This window comes from Oryza brachyantha, chromosome 4 (genome assembly GCF_000231095.2).
Source record: "Oryza brachyantha chromosome 4, ObraRS2, whole genome shotgun sequence".
NCBI classification, from domain to species: domain Eukaryota; kingdom Viridiplantae; phylum Streptophyta; class Magnoliopsida; order Poales; family Poaceae; genus Oryza; species Oryza brachyantha.
Window position 1 is genome coordinate 12,884,443 of NC_023166.2, and position 21,635 is coordinate 12,906,077.

General features: G+C 48.0%; 3 protein-coding genes across 4 annotated transcripts; 1 reads left to right on the top strand and 2 right to left on the bottom strand.

The window, feature by feature from the left end:
* Nucleotides 1-3,301: 3,301 nt before the first annotated feature.
* Nucleotides 3,302-9,051, bottom strand: LOC102709737 (protein JINGUBANG-like). The gene is made up of 3 exons (XM_040523221.1): nt 8,968-9,051; nt 3,811-5,302; nt 3,302-3,366 (listed from the first exon to the last, which is right to left on the bottom strand). Exons 1-2 carry the CDS (start codon nt 9,049-9,051, stop codon nt 3,839-3,841), a joined length of 1,548 nt encoding a protein of 515 aa, XP_040379155.1. The 3' UTR covers nt 3,302-3,366; nt 3,811-3,838.
* Nucleotides 9,052-13,584: 4,533 nt separating this feature from the next.
* Nucleotides 13,585-18,050, top strand: LOC102710018 (ABC transporter B family member 15-like). The gene is made up of 6 exons (XM_040523660.1): nt 13,585-13,791; nt 13,876-13,930; nt 14,031-14,685; nt 14,771-15,311; nt 15,393-16,105; nt 16,194-18,050. The coding sequence occupies exons 1-6, from the start codon at nt 13,585-13,587 to the stop codon at nt 17,824-17,826; spliced, it is 3,804 nt and encodes a 1,267-aa protein (XP_040379594.1). The 3' UTR covers nt 17,827-18,050.
* Nucleotides 18,051-18,683: 633 nt separating this feature from the next.
* On the bottom strand, nt 18,684-20,839 carry LOC102710300 (probable long-chain-alcohol O-fatty-acyltransferase 5). Of its 2 annotated transcripts, none has more exons than XM_040523679.1 (2): nt 19,700-20,839; nt 18,684-18,955 (listed from the first exon to the last, which is right to left on the bottom strand). In XM_040523679.1, the coding sequence occupies exon 1, from the start codon at nt 20,765-20,767 to the stop codon at nt 19,721-19,723; it is 1,047 nt and encodes a 348-aa protein (XP_040379613.1). In that variant the 5' UTR covers nt 20,768-20,839; the 3' UTR covers nt 18,684-18,955; nt 19,700-19,720. The 2 variants fall into 2 exon arrangements, with proteins under 2 accessions (XP_040379613.1, XP_006653531.2); XM_006653468.3 differs by having other exon boundaries at nt 18,684-18,974.
* Between the last annotated feature and the right edge of the window lie 796 nt (nt 20,840-21,635).

Here is a 21,635-nt window from a genome sequence, read left to right on the forward strand (position 1 = left end):
TCTTAGCGTGCTCCTTGCATGGTGGTGCATCATGGACGCACCTAAACCTGAAACTTCCTTGGCCCGGCGAAACCATGGGTGTATGACCGATGGTTTTGCCACTTGTTTCTGACCTCTGCTTGCATGCAATTTCTCGTAGACACCAGGTTCCAGGCTGCCACGATAACTTAAACTTGGACTGTACAGTCAGCTACACTGCATCACCCACTCCCTCTTCCGCGTTTGTTGGTCAAATACTCCACATCGTCTCCCAATATTTTGATCATCACAAACAGTCCAGGAAAAAAAAAAAAGAGTGAAAGACCATGACCCTTTACACGCCCCCGCATGTACTGAATAGCAGGGGAAAGTGTTTTCATCATCGCGTCATATATTGCATGTTACCTAATAATAATAAATATACGAGATATATCATTTTACAAATATATAAGTATAAGCATATGGTAGTTTTAGTTTGTTTGTTTTATAACTTGTACTCATTGAATTTGGGGTTGTATGTCTTTAGAGTATCCCATATTCGTCTTGCTACTTTTTAGAAAAAGAAAAATATGATTGACTAAATTAGTAAGAAAAAGTGAGGTATTAATTCCTTCTAGGGGCGATGATTAACTTCCGAGTACGTGCCAAAGTACGCACTACCTGTTGAACGAATCCCACACTAATAAAACAAGCCGTTCCATTAGAAAAAGAAAATCTGCCTCCTCCCCTGTAGCAAGTACCCACCGGTTGCATAATTGCATTTGACTCCTCGAGCTAGCAACGCCTACGTGATTAAAAGAAGATGCCGCTGAGGCAGACGTGAGTCAGTGTCGCGATTAACTAATCGACAGCTGCTGCTGCTGCTCCGCCACCACCGCGCGACACCCCTCGTCCGGCCAACGTAGCCGGATCATTAGTGTCTTGTTGCGAGTATTCTTCCCCGATGCCACAAACGGTATAACAGCGACAAAACCAGTAATTTATTAAGTCTAGCATTCAACAATAAAATATAAATCTTTTTAATAAATTTTAACTAAAAAATATTTCCAATGCAACTTTTAGACTATGCGTGGGGCTCCAGCCTAAGCTGCCTCACGCCTAGTACCGTCCTAGGTGTAACCGTGAAAAAGCATACAAAATTTATTAAAATTTCAAATTACATCCAAACTTTGATAGTATTATCGTAATAATATCCGATAATAACCGAAGATACGAAAAAACAACTTATGGCCTATTTGGATGCCGTCCTAAGCATCTTGCCTAACTCAGGCGGTCGCCTGCGGCTGGATTAACGTGCTTGAGCTCGAGCGACCAGGCGAAGGCACGAACCAAACAGTCCCTTGCATGCCACGCCTACCTTTGTCCATCGGGATGGATCGCGCTGCAAGCTGGTTACCTGTGAACGCCAAGTGCGATTACTTTACGCGAATTTTTAAATCCTGAAGGGTGATGTGTACAGATCTATTGCCACAACATGGGCTGGTTAAGCTACTGGCTAATAGAATAGAGTATACTACAAAGTGTTTATCTGATTATATGCTGCCGTATACAATCGAATAGATAGATATAGTGTTTCATCAGCGTGTGCCGTTTCGCCATCCAGCTCATGCAGCCACCAACCCCTGACCCTGGGCCCTTGTGCCTTGTGGCCTTCTTGCCACTGCTAAATAACATCACATTAAATTTTTGGACACCTAAATAAAGCATTAAACATAGATGAACTAAAAAAAACTAATTACACTAAATCTTAAGAAGAATCTTTTAAGCCTAATTAGCCATAAGTGCTACAGTAACCAATATATACTAATGATGGATTAATTAGACTCGAAAAGATTCGTTTTGCGGTTTATAGGCTAGCCGTGAAATTCGTTTTTTCATTCGTGTCCGAAAACTTCTTCCGACGTACAGTCCAACGTTCGATGTGATGTTTTTGCAAAAAATTTAGTTAACTAAACACCACCTAAAATATCTCCCGGGAAAGGCTGCAGCGGATACTCCCCTTTCGGCTTCAATCACCCACGTACTCCCTCCGTCCTAAAATAAACCAATTTTTTACTTTTTACCTTTAATTTTTGACTTTTCGTTTTATTCAAAAAAATTTTGTGATTGATATTTTTATTTTTATTAGATAATAAATCATGAATAGTATTTTACGTATAACTAATTTTTTTTTAATTTTCTGAAATTTTTCAAATAAGACGAATAATCAAACATTGGACATGAAAACCAAAAAATTCATTTTTTAATGACAGAGGGAGTACAACAGAAACAAAAATGTTCAGTTTAAGGACAGTTCAGTGACAGTCTTCACTCATCAGACGTGTACACGTCTGTCCAGAATTTACCCAGACCATTGCTAGCGGGCAATGTTTACACTGACAGAACAGGATTCAAAAATCAAACAGCGAAATAAGTATAGCATGTACGACTGCGTTTTTTTTTCTTTTTTTTCTCTATTTTTTCTGCATGCTTCTCAAACTACTAGACATTATGTTTTCTGGAAAATATTTTTATATAAAAAATCATCATCTTGTTTCTTAAATAGATTTTTAACTTTTCAGTGATCAATGTATACAAAATAAATATCTATTACAAAAATTAAATAACTTTTAATCTTTCGTCAACAAAAAAACGCAACCGTGATCATGTACTCGCTACGTTGTCGAAATATAGCTAAGTTCAAATCTGATAAGTGCAGGATCATTGCCCTGCGTGGGTGGTCTTAAGCCAACTCGATCGACGCGTGCATCAGCCTCTGCAGGGCCAGAGGCGCACAGAATCTTATCATTGTATCCAGCGGGATCGGTAGGGTTCGTCACGCTCACGACGTCGATCTCAATCCGATCACGCCAGCATGAAAGCGATCGAGCCTGGCTGCACTGCACTGCCTCCTCTGCTTTGGCTCCAGCTCGATCTCATCTCCAAATCCCCAGCGGTACACGGCTGCTTTACAGGCTTACAGCTGCACCCCGTGTCACCCACGAACTGGTACAATTATGTGTGCCGTTTCGCAATGGCAGATCGGCGATCGTCGTCGGATTTTGGATATCTTTTGGTAAGAAGTACTAAACGGTAGCTCCATTTTGGTTGAACTCTTTGAAGACAGAGCGTGTTCGTGATGATGGGTTAGGGGTTGAAATTAATGGTGCACTTAAAATAAGAAGTATTATTAGCATATGATTAAGTAAGTATTAGCTACTATAAAAATAAATTAATCTGATTCTTTTTAAGTAACTTTTATATACTTTTTTAAACAAAAGATGCAGTAACTAACCGTTTTTAAAAAGTAGACGTGAAAAAGAGATAGAGATTAGACCGGGCAGCTCTTCCGTACCCTCCCAATAGTTATCTCAGACATTCTCGTGGTTGCTCTGACAGTAGCCAAACCTGGAGCAATGGAATGGATAAATTGTTTTTTTGACTTCTTTTTACCGGGCCATTCATGTCGATTTTGACACTTGATAACCAAGTTATTTCGTTAAGAATAGAGTGTGGGAGATGACAAATGAAGAGGTTCTTTTCCTTTCGGAAAGTTACAGATCGGAACAGGACACCAACCTAAAGTTAAATGAACCAGCCCAATTTTCTTCCAACCCAATCTTTGTCAAAGCAGATAACGATACAGCTAAAATGCCAAAAAAACACATGGAATGTTTTGTAAGCAAATTTGAAATAACCAAACAACCTTAAAAAAATTTGTCCAATAATATAGTGGACCGCATAGACCTCTCTATCCCGTATTTACACAAGCGTATCTCAAATAGTCAAACTTCTACGAGTCAATTTTCAAAAACTGGATAAAAGCGGAGAAAAAAAAACAAACTTTTCTACCTCAAAAATCGTGCCAAACCGGGACCTGCTACGAGGCCGCCGCCATCCGCAGCGACCAGAGCCGCACCTCGCCGTCAAAACTGGCGCTGCACACCCTCCACTCCTCGTCGCCGTCGTCGTCGGCACGATGCTTCTTCTGCACCGGCACGGGCGCCGCCGCGACCGACCTGACCGCGCTGCTGTGCCCGTCGATCACCGCGACGCACGCGTACCCGCGGCCGTCCGCCGCGCGCCGCCAGGCGCGGACCGTCTGGTCCGCTGACCCGCTGACCACCAGCGCGCCGTCGGCGGCGTCCCCCGAGGCGCACGCGACGGAGAGCACCGCCTTGCGGTGCCCGCGCAGCGCGCCGACCGCGACCATGTGGCTCGCGCTGTCCTCCCGCTCCCACACCACGACGCAGCGGTCGTTGCCGCCGGAGTAGAGCACCTGGCCCCCGAACCCGACGGCCACGGCGTTCACGGCCGCCGTGTGCCGTGACAGGGTGGCCACCAGGTGGTAGGCCGGCTTCTTGCTGCGGCGGCGGGTGGCCTTGTCGGGCTCGGCCGGCCGCGGCGCCCAGACGCGGACGCGCCTGTCGGCGGAGCCGGTGTAGACCGTGCCGTCGGGCGCTACGGCGACGGCGTTGACGGCGTCGTCGTGCGCCTGCAGCGACTGCAGGCAGCGGAGAGACGGGACGGCCCACACCTTGAGCGTCTTGTCCCAGGAGACGGAGAAGAGGAGACGCCCGTCGGCGGAGGCTGCGACGCCGGACACGGCGTCGGCGTGCTCTATCCAGAGCCGACGGTGGTGGCGCCGGACGACAACGTGGTTGGACGGCACGGGGAAACGGCGGAGCCGGTCGGAAACGGTGGGGAGCGCGGCGGCGAGGCGGAGCCGGTCGGAAGCGCGCGAGGACACCCGCCACAGGCGCAGCCTCCCGTCCTGGTGCCCCGTCACCGCGACCTTCCCGCCGTGAAGGTGCGCCACGCACTTGACCGACCCGGCGGACGAAGCAGCATCCGCCATATCTGACGTGGAGGTCGCCTCCATACTGAACAGATCATAGACCGCCACGGCCGCCGGCCTTGCAACGACGATGAGACCACCACCATGAACCGGGTCCGCCGCCGCGACGGCGGCAGCGGCTGACCCAGGCGCCGTGGGAAGATCGCACAGAGTAGTCACGTGGGCGAACGACGCGGCGAGGCAGCTCGTACTGCCCCCCACAACAGCTGACAGCGAAGGCAACGACGGGACCGACATCGACGACGAGGCCTCCGACACCGCGGCCGCCGCCGCCGCTGAAGACGACGTCGAGACCGTCGACGAGGAGGAGGAGGACGACACCGCCGTCTGCTTACTGACGCTATTGCTGTCTCCCTCGCCGGCGGCCGCTGCGTTGCCGTTGGCCATGCAAAGCCGCGGGAGAAGCCGCATGAGGAGACCACCGGTCCACCAACACTGTTGCCCGCGTGAGGCGCACCGTGAGACAGCAATAGCGAGGCGGGGCCGCTATTTGTACGCGCTGGCTTCCACCATCCGACGGCTAGGAGTGGCCCCGGCACATGTGCGGGTAGAGATCGGACGGCCAGGATGGCCCTGACGTGACCTGTCGGTACGCGCTCGGTCGGAGTCAGTGACCGTGCGGGGACAAGGTGTCGGGTGTACGCTCGCTAGGGTCGCGGTCGGCCTATTCTGCCGGGGTGGGATCACCGGGGGGCGTCGAGTCAACATGTGATCTTTCAGAAAAAAAAAATTAAACGAGTGATGTGATTAACCTCTGTACACCTGCTTCTCAGATCGTGATTACCATGCACTCGCTGCAGTAGACGGATAAAATTGAGCTTTGCAGGAACATAAATGCATATATATTGAATATTAGAAAGTTGATTACTTTTAAAGGTATTTCTAAAGAATGCTCATAAAAAGTGTGTCCACATTAATATATACGCAATCAAAAAATAATCTATAAATATAATTTTTATATACTTATTCTCGATGATCTAAAAGCCAATGTCAAAAAATAAGCTACGGTAAAAAAACATCCCAAAAAAGAGTAATTTTATCATTCTTAAGGAGGTGCCAAGAGGTACCAAATTTTATATAGAAAAGAGTAGTACCTCATGTTACCTCCTCAAGGATGGGGAAAAACTCTCCAAAAAAACTTTAGATTTAAGTTTAAAAATTTAAACTTTTAATACTTATAAGTATAAACAGAATTAAAAAGATGGGTTTCTAAGTGTAAAATTTAGGAGTAAATTCTATCTCAGTGAATAAACTGGCATGAATTTTGTCTATCAAACCCAGCTACAGGCTGAAAGGTTAAAAATGTAGGGCACCTCTCGCTTCAAAAGGTTACAGCTAGCGATGAATATGTATCGATCCGTGAATAACCCTCTATTTGTTTTTAGATTATCTAAATAAACTAAATAAAATTTAATTTATTTATTTAAATTAAAGGCAGCCGCGAATTACCAATGGTCAGCCCTACTGTAACAAATCGCCAATTCCCTTTGTGCACACACAGGATGGCCGGGTGGTTCTCTCTCGTTGAACACTACCTTACGTACTCCCGGGTCCCAAGTGAAAGTTGGCGAGTGGTTCGCGTCAGGACTGCGTGCAAAACCTGTACGAGTGCGACGCTACGTGACATCTGGGCTCCGGTCGAGGCGTGGGGATGGTTACGACTTACGATGGATTTTGTTTCAACTTGTCAAGTGCATCGGTACTTGAAAAAACCTGAGTCATATGCGTTATATATATATATATATATAGCTTCACCTATGACACGCCCATGGCGTCTCCGGTACATATCTATATATGTCGATATGTGCTCCAATTCAACGAAGTTGTTCCTCAAAAAAAAAAAAAATTCAACTAAGTTTGGTCCACTACTTAGGTATCTTCAGTTCGGCTATGTTCGGAGCATTTCCAAAACCATGAGCAATCTAAGGCTGAAACTGCTATGGTGCTAGGGGTGGGAATGGGCCAAGACCCGTGGGTTATTTCACAACCCTATTTAATTCTTAAAATTTTTTTAACTCAAAACTCTATACAATTTTATTTTCAATCTATTTTAAGTCCGATCCTTAAATTTTATAGGTTTGGATTAATCGAATGGCCGGGAAAGCGTTGTTTTGATCCAACATGCAGGCCCGTCAGAGAAAAGGACTGCTGCAATTTGGAGAGCGAAATCTTGCAAATCTACTGTGGAGGAAACGGCAGGGGGTAAGGACAAGCGTCCTCGAAAAAACAATCCGAGGACAGATGCTGATCATGTAAGAGAGAGACAAGATTGTACTATTAGCAAAGTAGAGAGTAGGTCATGCCATAGAAAATTTTTTGAGCAGTAAATAATAGTAGGATGCAAGTAATTAGCTATTGCAAAAGCTAGCCTCGATTTGATCCAGCATGCATGTGATCCCAAGATTGGATTATTTAGGCAACATTATCTTACAACACTTAATGCAGGAAAGGAAAAGGCTAATTATAAGAGCTTGGACAAGTCTCGACCGAATATATATGGTTGCAAAAAGAGAACGGGGCTACATGTAAAGCAATGCAATATAGAATGTCAAATGAGGATCATGTCCTAATCTCTGCTCCCCCAGTGCTTCACTTTACGCCAAAATTAAGCAGGTTTTAAGGGATGGTTACGGGCATGTGTGCTTTCTGGTCCCCTTTGCCAGCTCCGTAGCCGTCCTAGAATATAATTCTGCATAGTCCATGTTGATAGTACTGTAGCTTATTCAGCTCGGATCTCAAAATGTTCTGTATTTGTAGAGACTAGAGAGGATTTGTCAAACAATGCCAAAAAGATGTATCATGGTCAGAGATGTGATTTGAGTGGCGAAGCAGCAAAGAATATGTGTTCCCTTCTGGAGAAATGCAACATAAACAAATCTCTTGTCATCTTCTCTTTTTGTCATGCTCCTCAACTTTTGCTTTTACCTCGCAGGGGTGTTCAAAACTAAGATCATGACCAAAACAAATTTGTAACTAAAACACATATTCTCAAGACAAATTGGGAGCTGCTAGTACGTTTGAAATGCTGCGAGAAATGGCCGATCAATTGAACAGGTCAAGTTGGCTGCGCTTGAAGATGTTGTGTAGCCTGTTGCGCTTGTTTAGTCAAGCAGCAGCAACTGGAAATAGTGATATCAAGCTGATTGGAACGTCGAGCAACTGCACAGTGTTTTTTTTATCTGCACACTAACATCAGCGTCACGCTAGGTAAGAAAATCAGCGGACAAAATCCACAGGACCACAGTGCAATCAGAAAGAGGTGCCACGAGGTGAGTTGTCACCGGTCACCATCACCTTTTCTTTTGCTTACATTTATAAGCTAAAATATAAATTTTTAATCTTAAATTTTAGAGTTAATTTAAAGATTTTTTACAATGAAGCTTATTTTATAGCTTAGTTTTTGATCGTCAAAAATATGTATATAAAAAAATTTTATTTACAAATTATTTTCCATCTACAAACGTACGGGTTTGCCTTTTTCAAACAATCATCCACTGTGACGACGGGGACAGGCACATGCTCAGCAACTAGATAAGCAGCAGCAGATAGCAAGATAACACGGCCGATAAACTCAAAGACCGGTCTTCTTCCCGAACAGCATAGAACAACTACGAGCTAGTGTGTCTGGATTAGTTAATTCTTGCGTGAGCGTGACACACGCAAGACACGAACCGGCCGGCCGGGGGCGCAGAGACAGAGAGGCAAGCAGATCGAACTGGGAAAAAAAGCCTGGGTCGAGTACTCGAGTACGCATGCTTGGTCTCCAAGCGTTGTTGTTCGCAAACGAAAGAAAAAAAGGCGCTAAAGCAAAGCAGACGAGTATCGAGCAAAGGCGACCAATCATGCACGCAGTACGTTTCGTTTCATGTCCGATCAAGCAAACCACATCCTGCACCAGCGATACAATACATGTTGGGCGTAAATTACCGCCAAATTGCAGAAACCCCCAAAAAGGCACGCAGAGCGAGCTTATTACACGCAGCCTGATTGATGGCCGTCGGTATCATCGTGTTCGTTGTGACCTCGATTGGGTGGCAACGAATGGGCATTGTGGTGGGGCTCTGGCACCACGGAATGATCCACATGCCTCCTCGTTTCTTCCAGGTGGCGAGCTCTCGAGAGCAGGTCAAGGAGTTCCATCGAGTAGGTACCTGAAACTTTTGTGCACGGAGCCATCGGTGGAGCCACCGGTGGTGGCGTCCTGCTTGCAGTGGGGCGCGTACGTCACTCCGCATGTGCGCTTGTTTGGTCGCTAGTTCGTGCGCTCGATCAGGCAGGCCGAACAGTAGACCACCTGGCCTGCCCTAACTGGGCGCTCGAGACGGTCCAGACGAAACGAACGCGTCGCTCTCCTTGCACATCACGTAGTACTAGATTCGTCGTACCGCACATGATGATAGTGTGCTGCGTTTCGTGCGTGCTTGGGATGGTGGTGTACTGGTGTGGACCGTGTGGTTGTCAGATGAGGTGGTCCGTCGAGATGGCATGGACGGGTCCGGGTTTTTCTTCTCAGGGTTTGGTTACGCGGCGCCGATGGGGTGTGGTTCGGTGTCAGGGCGCGCATGATTGGGAGTAGCAGTGTAGTACATTGGTTGTCTGGAAAAGATGGTTTCTTTAGGCCCTGTTTACACCTTTTGTCCCTATCATATCGAATGTTTAGACTAACTAGAAGTATTAAATATAGGCTATTAATAAAACCTACCCTATAATTTGGACTATTTCGTGAGACGAATCTATTAAGCCTAATTAGTCCATGATTAACGAATGTGATGCTACAGTAAATATTTACTAATCGTGGATTAATTAGGCTTAAAAAATTTGTCTAGTGAAATAGCCTTTATTTATGAAATTAGTTTTGTTATCAGTCTATATTTAATACTCCTAATTAACGTCCAAACATCTGACGTGACAAGGGACAAAAAAAAGTCCCTGAATCCAAACAGCCCATTAGTCACCAAAAACTTTTTTCAAAAATATCACATCGAATCTTTAGAAATCTAAATAAAACATTAAGTATACATGAACATTAAAACTAATTACACAGTTATAGGAAAAATCGTGAGACGAATCTTTTGAGCCTATTAGGACGTGATTAGTTATAAGTGCTATACTATCAACATGTGCTAATGACGAATTAATTAGACTCAAAAGATTCGTCTCGCGGTTTCCATGCGAAATCTAAAATTTGTTTTGTAATTAGACTACGTTTAATATTTTAAATGTGTGTTCAAAGATTGAACGCGATGTTTTTTTTAAAAAAAAATTACAAACTAAACCGGCCTTTATTGAAGGTGTCACGGAATATGATCGCAGCTATCGAGTCAACTTATAATCGAAGGAGGTCTTTTCTCGATCCAACCTAATCACATTGCCCATAGTTTGATCTGAGGGGCTGTTTGAATTCATGGATTTTTTTGTCCCTTGTCATATCAGATGTTTGAACTTTAATATGGAGTATTAAATTTAGATTGATAACAAAACTAATTGAATAAATAAATGCTATTTCATTAGACAAATTTTTTGAACCTAATTAATCCACGATTAGCAAATGTTTACTGTAGCATCACATTCGCTAATCATGGACTAATTAGCTCAATAGATGAAATAGTCTAAAATATAAAGTGAGTTTTATTAATAGTCTATATTTAATACTTCTAATTAATGTCTAAACATTCGATGTGACAGCAACAGTATCCAAACACCCACTAAACGTTGCGTGTGTCGAACAGACGGTGACTCGGGGCAAGGGGAGGAGCCGTAGGGTGGTTGCCTCTCATATCACTTCCCTCACTTCCTAAAGAAGACTTTGGCCAGTTAGTATGGTACCGATAAGTTAACTTATTTCTGTTACAGAAAATATAACATATATAGTAATATATCAGTACATGATTAATTAATTATTAAAAAATATAAAATAGATTAATATGATTGTTTAAAACAATTTTTCTATATAAATTTTTTTAAAAAATATACCATTTAGCAGTTTGAGAAATATGACGAAAAATAAGGAGGGATAAGTTAACTAAGCGGGGGCGGGTAACGCGGCCTTTGACATGAGCGGAAACGGGGCGTTCTTCGCAAGAATGTGTGACGCTTAGGCATGGATGTATCATCTCGACGACTCTCGAACAAACCCCGTTCGTCCTTTTTCAAAATACAGATGAACTCCTGCTATCCTGCACGGTGTAAACCGTGTTGCGTCGACGAAACATGGGGTGATTCTTTGGAATTCCTTATAGAAAAGGAGTACTATCGACACATTTTAAAAAAATAATTTATAAATAAAACTTTTATATATATATATATATTCTTAGCGTTTTAAGATTTAAAATTAAAAATAAAATTCGAAAAAAAATACTAAAATCAATTATAAATTTATGGTTAAAAAGGATTTTGGTTTATAAATATAAGAAAAACAAAAGATTGAGGTGATAGCCCGATATGGCGGCGACAGTGCTGCGTAGCCAAAAAAGGGTCATCATCATGCCTACTGATGACAATGGTAAATACCTATTGGGTATTGCTATCCTATATCTATATCTACTAGTAAAATTTCGTACTATTAAAATACACATACCCGTCATGGGTAAGAAAATTTCTCCATACCCATACCCGCTTGGGTAAACCTTACCCGTCGGGTCACCCATATACCCGCAAAAGTTCAAAACAATCTAAATATCACGGTTTCATATAGTATATTGCATAGACGCTAGATACTTAGGACATCACATGTTCATATAGTGTGATGAAAAAGGTACGGATGGTTTAAATACTTATGGTTTTGGTTAATTAGACTAGGCTAATTTGATATTAGGTCATGATATGCATTTAAACTTACGGGTATTTATTATCTATGGGTAAACGGGTATAGGGATCATAAGAACGTTTTCATACCCACGTACCCATCAGGTGAAAGTATTTACTTAATTACTTACCCACAGGTAATATATTTAGCTTATACTCATATCCTAATAGAGTAAATACTAATTGGGTCTCTGATCCCGTTGCCATCTCTAATCAGGCCGAGTCCGACGCAGGGGTTATATCGATTCACTCACCGGCGTGATGTGTCGACTTCCCGTATAACGCGGGGCCAAAAGCTTCTCCGCGCGGGGGGTGCGCAAAAACGGGCCGGAAAACGAGCGATCGGCAGCATCACGCATTCAGGCATGGGCCTTTGAGATGATAGCAACTACTCAATTCTATGGAGCGCAGCCGCGTCGCTGCAACGCCGGGGCGTGGTGATATGCATGGATGGAGGGGATCGCTTTTAGGCTTTACGAAGTTGCAGCGATCTAGCCATGTATGTAGGGGGCGTTTGTTTCCCGGTGACTTTTTGTTTTAAAGTCACTGTCACATCGAATATTTAGATATTAATTAGAAATATTAAATATAAACTATTAATAAAACTTACCCCATACTCTGGACTTAATTTGTGAGACGAATCTATTGAGCTTAATTAGTCCATGATTAGCGAATATGATGCTACATATGCTAAAGTAAACATTTGCTAATCGTGGATTAATTAGGTTTTAAAAATTACTCTAATAAAATAGTCTTTTTTTATTTATACAATTAGTTTTGTTATCACTCTATATTTAATGAACCTAATTAACGTCAAACATCCGATGTGGCGATGTGATAAGGAATAAGTCACCTAATCCAAACAACACCATAACGAACTCCCTAGTTGGGTTGGCTGGGTGCGCCCCCGTGAGATCTTTACCGGCCATGGCACTCGACGCCGCGGTGGGTGATGATGGACTGCGAACCTGTGAAAGGAGCAGGTCAGGGACGCAGATTCGGGCGGACCATGCTGCCGAAAGAGAGACTCCACATCGACGAAGCAAGGGATCAAAGCAGCTTTGGGAATGGTACGTACGAGAGGACGGTGGTGATGACATGGGCCGAGCTAGTGGAAGTTGCAATAAACTGGCACTGGATCTGGCACTCTTTTTACGTGTGCCAAGAGAGGTTTGCAAAGAGATCAGCTGCGCGAGGTTTGCTAAGAGAGAAAGAGCCATGGACAAAGCCGGCGGAATAATCCAAGCAGGGCCATAAAACAAGAGCAATTTTACTATATTTTATTTGAGTAGGTAACATAAGATACCGTCATTTTCTATATATCTCAAGGATGGGAAAAATGCTTATAAAACAAACGGATGAGTACTACTCCCTCCATCACAAAAGGTAAATTTTTGACCATCTGTGTTCAACGTTTGACCCTCTATCTTATTTGAATTTTTTTTAAGAAATTAAAAAAATAGTCATACGTAAAGTACTATTAATGATTTATCATCTAATAAAAATAAAAATATTAATCATAATTTTCTTAATAAGTCAAAGCGTCATTGTAGCTAAAAAGTGAAAGATTGATTTATTTTGGAACGGAAGGAGTACGCGCTAATGGGCTAACTACTGGCTATGGTGCAGGTCCGGTGCACATATTCTCCTCTGCTGTTCTTTCAGCTGACTTGGCTGCATCGGTGGGGACAAAACAGCCGTACTCAACTGGTTACCAGAATTATCCCTCCAATAAACAGTCCCAGACCTGAGGATCAAGTCCAAACGATATTGATATGATCAGTATATTCCTCACTCGAAATGCTTGCTCTGACACTTGGCTACGTGACAAGCTCGGATAGTCGGATTAAGCTGTCCGGTTTTAGGACACAGTCAATGCCCGATTGGCAATTAGTGTCTGATTAATAGCGAAATTTTGGTTTAAGTCTTGATGATCGTTTTAGCTTGCCTGGGAATCGGGATCCATGGGCGACAAGGAGAAGCCGTCGTTTCTGCGGCTGGTTCGCTACGCCGACGCGTACGACCGGTGCCTGATGGCGCTGGGCGTGCTGGGCAGCTTCGGCGACGGCATGATGCAGCCGCTGTCAATGCTGGTGCTCGGCGACATCATCAACAACTACGGCGGCGCCCGTGGCGCCGGGAGCACCTTCAGCTCCGGCGCCGTCGACAAGGTGAATCACCCACGACCGTTCAGTTACGTCCCCATGAAAACTCATTTTCCTGAATCTTACTCTTGCGTGTAAGGTGCAATGCAGTTTGCACTTCGGTTACTGTACGTCGCAGTTGCAGTGGCTGCCTGCTCCTTCCTAGGTAACCAGCTTTGATCAGGATTCAGGAGTAGTGTTTGGTTGATGAGAGATTTACCTTGGATGGATCGATCATGGCGAACGTGTATGTTGGTGATCTTCAGAGGGACTGTGCTGGACGAGGACGGCGGAGCGGCAGGCGTCGAGGATGAGGAGGCTCTACCTGGAGGCCGTCCTGCGGCAGGAGGTGGCGTTCTTCGACGCCGCCGCGCCGTCGCAGGCCCAGGCCACCACGTTCCGGGTCATCTCCACCGTCTCCGACGACGCCGACACCATCCAGGACTTCCTCGGCGAGAAGCTCCCCATGGTCCTGGCCAACGCGACGCTCTTCTTCGGCGCGCTGGCGGTGTCGTTCGTGTTCGCGTGGCGGCTGGCGCTGGCGGGCCTGCCCTTCACGCTCCTCCTCTTCGTCGTGCCGAGCCTGCTCCTCGGCAGGCGCATGGCCGCCGCGGCCGGGGAGGCGCGCGCGGCGTACGAGGCGGCCGGCGGGATCGCCGAGCAGGCGGTGTCGTCCATCCGGACGGTGGCGTCGTACACCGCGGAGCGGCGGACGCTGGAGCGGTTCCGCGGCGCGCTGGCGCGGAGCACCGCGCTCGGCATCCGGCAGGGGCTCATCAAGGGCGCCGTGATCGGGAGCATGGGCGTCATCTACGCCGTCTGGTCCTTCTTGTCGTGGATCGGCAGCCTCCTCGTCATCCACCTGCACGCCCAGGGCGGCCACGTCTTCGTCGCTTCCATCTCCATCATCTTGGCGGGAATGTAAGCATTCAAATCTCAAGCTACCCTCTCCTTCAAAAAAAAATAAAAATAAAGGATGACATTTTGATGGCAACGTGATTCTCAGGTCGATCATGATGGCGCTCCCGAACCTCCGGTACTTCATCGACGCGACGGCGGCGGCGGGCCGGATGCGGGAGATGATCGAGATGCTCCCGCCTCTCGAGGCGGCGGGGAAGAAGGGCGCCACCATGGATAAGATCAGGGGCGAGATCGTGTTCCGCGACGTTCACTTCTCGTACCCGTCGAGGCTGGAGACGCGGGTGCTGAACGGCTTCAGCCTGACCATCTCCGAGGGCGACACCGTCGGCCTCGTCGGCGGCAGCGGGTCGGGGAAGTCCACCGTGATCTCGCTGCTGCAGAGGTTCTACAGCCCGGACGCCGGGGAGATATTGCTGGATGGCCATGGCATTGGCACGCTTAACGCGGAGTGGCTTCGGAGCCAGATAGGCCTAGTGAGCCAAGAACCTGTGCTGTTTGCTACCTCCATTAGAGAGAACATACTGTTCGGCAACGAGACGGCCTCCCTGAAGCAGGTTGTCGCCGCGGCGAAGATGGCCAACGCTCACGAGTTCATCGTCAAATTGCCCCATGGATACGAAACACATGTACGCAATACTTACAGATTTACACTGCTAGCCGCGGCGCGATGAGTAGGCTTCAATCATGGCGTTTCTTCTCCGGCGCAGGTTGGGCAGTTCGGGACGCAGCTGTCGGGAGGGCAGAAGCAGCGCATCGCCATCGCGCGGGCGCTCGTCCGGGACCCAAGGATCTTGCTTCTGGACGAGGCGACGAGCGCGCTGGACGCCGGGTCGGAGCGGACGGTGCAGGACGCGCTGGACAGGGCGTCCATGGGCCGGACCACCGTCATCGTGGCGCACCGCCTCTCGACGCTCCGGAAGGCGGACATGATCGCTGTGCTCGATGTCGGCCGTGTCGTGGAGTCCGGCACGCACGACGAGCTCGTCGGCATGGACGGGGGCGAAGGCGGCGTGTACTCCAGGATGGTGCACCTGCAGAAGGCGCCGCCCGTGGCGGCGAGGGAGGAGCGCCACAGCGCCGTGGATGTGGTGGAGAGCGAGATGGTGTCGTTCTGCAGCGTGGAGATCATGTCGGCGGCCAGCGCCAGCGACCACCGTCCTAGCCCGGCGTCGTCGTTCCGGTCGGTCGAACACTCGACGGAGCTAGGGAGCAAGACCGTGGTCCACGGTGTGGCGCGCTCGAGGAAGCCTTCCAAGCTTCGCCTGCTGAAGATGAACAGGCCGGAGTGGAAGCAGGCGCTGCTCGGGTGCGCTGGCGCCGTCGTCTTCGGCGCGGTGCTGCCACTCTACTCGTACAGCCTAGGCTCGTTGCCGGAGGTGTATTTCCTCGCCGACGATGCCCTGATCCGTTCCAAGACCAGGTTGCAATTCTGCATCTCCATCGATGATCGATGCTTGACGATACAGCACCAGCGACGTCATTGACGTCTTCTCTGAACATCTGGACAGGTTGTACTCCCTGATCTTCCTTGCCATCGCCGTCGTCTGCATCACGGCGAACATCATGCAGCACTACAACTTCGCGGTGATGGGCGAGCGCCTGACGGAGCGTGTGCGGGGCCAGATGCTCGCCAAGATCCTCTCCTTCGAGGCCGGGTGGTTCGACGAGGACGAGAACACGAGCGCCGCGGTGTGCGCGCGGCTGGCGACGCAGGCCAGCAAGGTCCGCTCCCTCGTCGGCGACCGCATGTGCCTGCTGGTCCAGGCGGGCGCCACCGCGTCGCTGGGCTTCTCGCTCGCGCTCGCCGTGTCGTGGCGGCTCGCGGCGGCGATGATGGCCATGCAGCCTCTCATCATCGCGAGCTTCTACTTCAAGAAGGTGCTGATGACGGGCATGTCCAGGAAGGCGAAGAAGGCGCAGGTGCAGGGGAGCCAGCTCGCCAGCGAGGCCGTGGTGAACCACCGGATGATCACCGCGTTCTCGTCGCAGCGGCGGATGCTCCGCCTGTACGAGGCCGCGCAGGAAGGGCCCCGGAAGGACAACGTGACGCACTCGTGGTTCTCCGGCTTCTGCCTGTGCTTGTGCCAGTTCAGCAACACCGGCAGCATGGCGGTCGCGCTCTGGTACGGAGGCAAGCTCATGGCCAAGGGGCTCATCACCCCCACACACCTGTTCCAGGTGTTCTTCATGCTGATGACCATGGGGAGGGTGATCGCCGACGCCGGGAGCTTGACGTCGGACCTGGCGCAAGGCGGCGACGCGGTGCGCTCCGTCCTTGACACGCTGGACCGTGAACCGACGATCAAGGACGACGAAGACGACAGCGAGGGCAACGAGGGGAAGAGGAGGAAGAAGAAGAAGAAGAAGCACGAGGAGATACAAGGCGCCATCGAGTTCAAGAACGTGCACTTCAGCTACCCGACGCGGCCAGAGGTGGCCGTGCTCTCCGGGTTCAGCCTCGAGATCGGCGTGGGCAAGACGGTGGCGCTCGTCGGGCCGAGCGGGTCCGGCAAGTCGACGGTGATCGGGCTGATCGAGCGGTTCTACGACGTGCAGAGGGGCGCCGTCCTGATCGACGGCGAAGACATCAGGAGCTACAGCCTGGCGCGCCTCCGGTCGAACGTGGCGCTCGTCAGCCAGGAGCCGGCGCTCTTCTCCGGCACGATACGCGACAACATCGCGTACGGCGACGAGCGCGCCACCGAGGAGGAGGTGGCCCGCGCCGCCGCGCTCGCCAACGCCCACGAGTTCATCAGCGCGATGGAGCGCGGCTACGACACGCGCGTCGGGGAGCGCGGCGCGCAGCTGTCCGGCGGTCAGAGGCAGCGGGTGGCGCTGGCGCGGGCGGTCCTCAAGGACGCGAGGGTCCTGCTGCTGGACGAGGCGACGAGCGCGCTGGACGCCGCGTCGGAGAGGGCGGTGCAGGACGCCGTCGACCGGATGCTGCGTGGGAGGACGTGCGTCGTCGTGGCGCACCGGCTCTCGACGGTGCAGAAGTCCGACACGATCGCCGTGGTGAAGGACGGGAGGGTGGCGGAGAGAGGGAGGCACCACGAGCTCCTCGCCGTCGGCCGCGCCGGGACGTACTACAACCTGATCAAACTCCAACACGGCAGATCGCCGTGCCTTAGTCCCATCTGAACTTGTCCACAGTCCACACGAACCATCTGAACTTCTGAAGTTGAAGTAGGCATTGGGATTTGGCAGATCAACAGCACGGCTTAATGGATCAAAAGTTATTCAAAACACGAAAGAAGCTCATTTACGTATAGCTAGTAATATAATCATGTAATGCAATATGTCCATACAATTAATGATGGACGTCACATGCCTATAGAGAAAATCAACAATTTATATAACTGACAATGGACTGCATAGATCCATAAAGAAAGTAAACGGCAATAGAACTGATAATGGATTGTACATGCCCATTAAAAAATGAAAATGGTTTTCTTAAATAAACCACTTGATTTTTGAAGCGATGACTTTTACGTGACGTGTCACATGGATGAGTAGGAGGATGGACGACTCATCTTTTTAAGTAGTAAAAGGGATGGACACAGGTGGCGGGTAATCCTTTATTAGCTTTAGTTCCAATAAATAAACTAAGTTTGATTCAATTATTTGAATTAGAGTTGTACACGGATTATCCCTGGGACGACCTGTGTACATCCCTAAGTAGTATAGATAACTTGGTTCAAGCTGGGGTAGATCTAGGCCTAGGGTAGCTAAAACTCAAGCCCTTTGCCCGAGATCCAAATTTCACATAAATTTTCTATAAATTTTAGAAAAAGTGAATTTGTAACGAGTTAAGAACAAAATAATTGATTTGAGCTCAAGGCGTGACTTCTGGCTGTTTCCGCCCTTGGGTGCAAGGCTGCACTACATCGTTGATTTAGGTTCAATTCCTTGATCCAAACTACAACATTGAAATAAAGTAGTCTTATGGTTTTCTGCAAACTATAAACAGGAATGAACGTGAATCGACCCATGAACAAACTATAAACTCAGTTGCAAATCCTTAAACAACTCTATTTGGATCAAATAAATAAAGTTTTATTCTTTATACTTTAGTTCATCTAGTTAATTAAAGCAACGAATAGATTACCCATTATTCAATATGTATCCATATCCATCCCTTGCTACAAACAATCGCTAGCGCGCCAATGTGTTGCCAGGAACTCAGGTAGCAATAGCATCTTGTATTCATGCCTGATCGTTTCTGCTGGTGGACAGTTTAGGCCCATGTTCGCACGAACTAGCCACGTTACTGTACCAAAATGAGCAATCTGCAAGTTGTTATTCTTATTTACACACAACTCGCCAGTCTCCATATCATGATCGTAATTTACTCATCAAGAACATAGAACGAGTATAACTTTATAGGAGTATTTACCAACAGTTTGGAAATTCTATTTAGCGGCACTAATAAAAGAAAACTTAACTTATTTACATACTACTTAAAATAAAATTTATACAAATTTGTGTCATGACCGAGATTTACACTCCTTATCTTTTCGCTTATACTAAAGCTAATTTTGGAATTTTAAACCTTACATCTGAAGATGACTTTAAGATTTTTTCAAGTTGAGCAATTTGTAAATTATTGTATCAAAATGAGCAATTTGCAAGTTGTAGTTCTTATTTACACACCACTCGCCAGTCTCCATATCATGATCGTAATTTACTCATCAAGAACATAGAACAAGTATAACTTTATATTTACCAACAGTTTTGAAATTCTATTTAGCGGCACTAATAAAAGAAAACTTAACTTATTTACATACTACTTAAAATAAAGTTTTAAGTATACAAATTTGTGTCATGACCGAGACTTACACCCTTGTCTTTTCGCTTATCTAAAGTTAAAATTAGAATTTTAAACCTTACATTTGAAGATGACTTTAGAATATTTTTTATCATTTATTTTTAGATCGCTAAGAACACATATAAAAATATCTGTATAAAGTATTTTTCGTTCGTAAATGTAACCGCAAAAGCCAAACATACTCACCTGTCGTACCGAAGTACCGAACTAGGAGCGACCGGTAAAAAATGATCGGACGGAGGAGGCCGCCCAGCTACCGGCGTCGCGAACGAACACGACGACGGCCTCGGTCTCGGCGATCACCACCTTGTCGGTCTCGGTCCTCGTGATCGGCGGGACGATGAGCCAGAACCCCGTCGCCAGGATGAACGCCAGCGTCAGGGTGGTCGCGACGGCGCGCGGCGGCCGCGGCCACCCACTGTGCGCGGCCCACCACCCCTCCGCCACCGCGCACACCCCCTGCAGCGCGAAGAACGCGGTGGCCTCCCCCGTCGGCGGACGCAGCGTGGCGTAGTAGATGATCGCCTCGTGCATGATCCCGGAGACGAGGAACGCCGCGAGGACCCCCGCGGCGACGCCGCCGACGCCGCCGACGCGCGCCCGCACGGGGCGGCTCACGCATTGGCGGAGCAGCGCGGGCACCGAGAGGTTCCACCGCCGTCCCCAGAACTCCCGCAGGCTCGCCGACAGGTACGGCCGGTCGAACTGCGGCTCCAGATCCATCCCCATCACCACGCGCGCCGCCGCCGCCGTGAACGCCAGGATGAGCTCCAGCGACAGGTAGACGTGCAGCGAGTACAGCATCAACAGGGCGTAATTGTTCATCTTCTCCCCGTGCCGGTACAGCGACACGATGGCCGCGAGCAGCGCGGCCATCACGGCGGACGTGACGAGGCCAAGGCCCGAGCGCGGGGCGTTCTCGGAACCTGCAGGCCTTCGCTGCCGGACGGGCAAGGAGGCGACGGCGACGAAGGCGGGCAGAGGGAGGGACGCGTCGAGCGGGCCCTGCCCCCCCGAGGCGAGGAGCAGCAGCTTGAACTCGGCGAGCCAGGCGAGGAAGAACCCGGAGACGGCCCGGAGATGGAGCGCGCGGAACGCGAGCGGGAGGACCGGGAGCACGGCGAGCACCGGGACGAACGCGGCGAGGCGGGGCAGCCCAGGGCGGAGGCGGCGCGCGGCGAAGCGGACATACGACATGGCAGCGGCCACGCCGGCCGCGACCGCCGTAAGGCTGCGCAGGTCGCCGCCGGCCATCCCCCCAAGCCTCCGGTCGACGGCGCGGGCCGAAAAAGAGCAGAGCAGATTTGATCAAGATGGTGAACACCTGAATTTGCCAAATCAGCTCAAGTGATCTCTGAAATTTGGCCACTCGCCGTGGAACAAAAACTATAGTGCATCCGATGATGCGAAACCATGGGCCGGTAGCGCAACCCACTGCCATTACAGCCCATATGTTATCGAGCGAACAAAATGCGGATAATAGTTAAATGATAATTAAACCCTAATGGTTATATCCTATATAGCATAGGAGTACCAAAGAAAAAAAAAGAAATCGTAGCAAAAAAAGATGAGACGCAACCGTGAGTTGATTACGTAAAAGGATTGTTCTAGAACTTGATTTTTTTTTTGTGCTTCGTATAATTCGAAGCTGAACTGTTGTAGTGTTGTGCTTTTATTTCCATGCAGTAAGAAAGAGATTATATATGCCATAAGGTAGAGTAAATGCAATATAAGAATAAATGAATATTTCCGTACATGTATGATATTTTTAGTTTGATCGAGTATTCTTTCTTTCCTTTTTTTACTATGGTCATAAGGGTATAATGTTCATTTAATTACCTCCCTTGCATGCGAGGATGACGTGGCAAATTCACATTGTGTTTTTGGTGGTTCAGGGTCCTCAGGGATTATGCTAAATCAAATGGTAAAATTTAAGGACTTGTTGGACTAACCTGAAACATCAAGCGATGACCCCTTAGAAACTTCATGGACAAAATTGGCCATTACACCTTCTATATTATTACAAGGTGTTTTGATCATATATATTTATCTATGAATTGAATAAATATTTTTGATATATGTATCTAATTTGATTAATATTTATATAAATCTAGAGAAAACC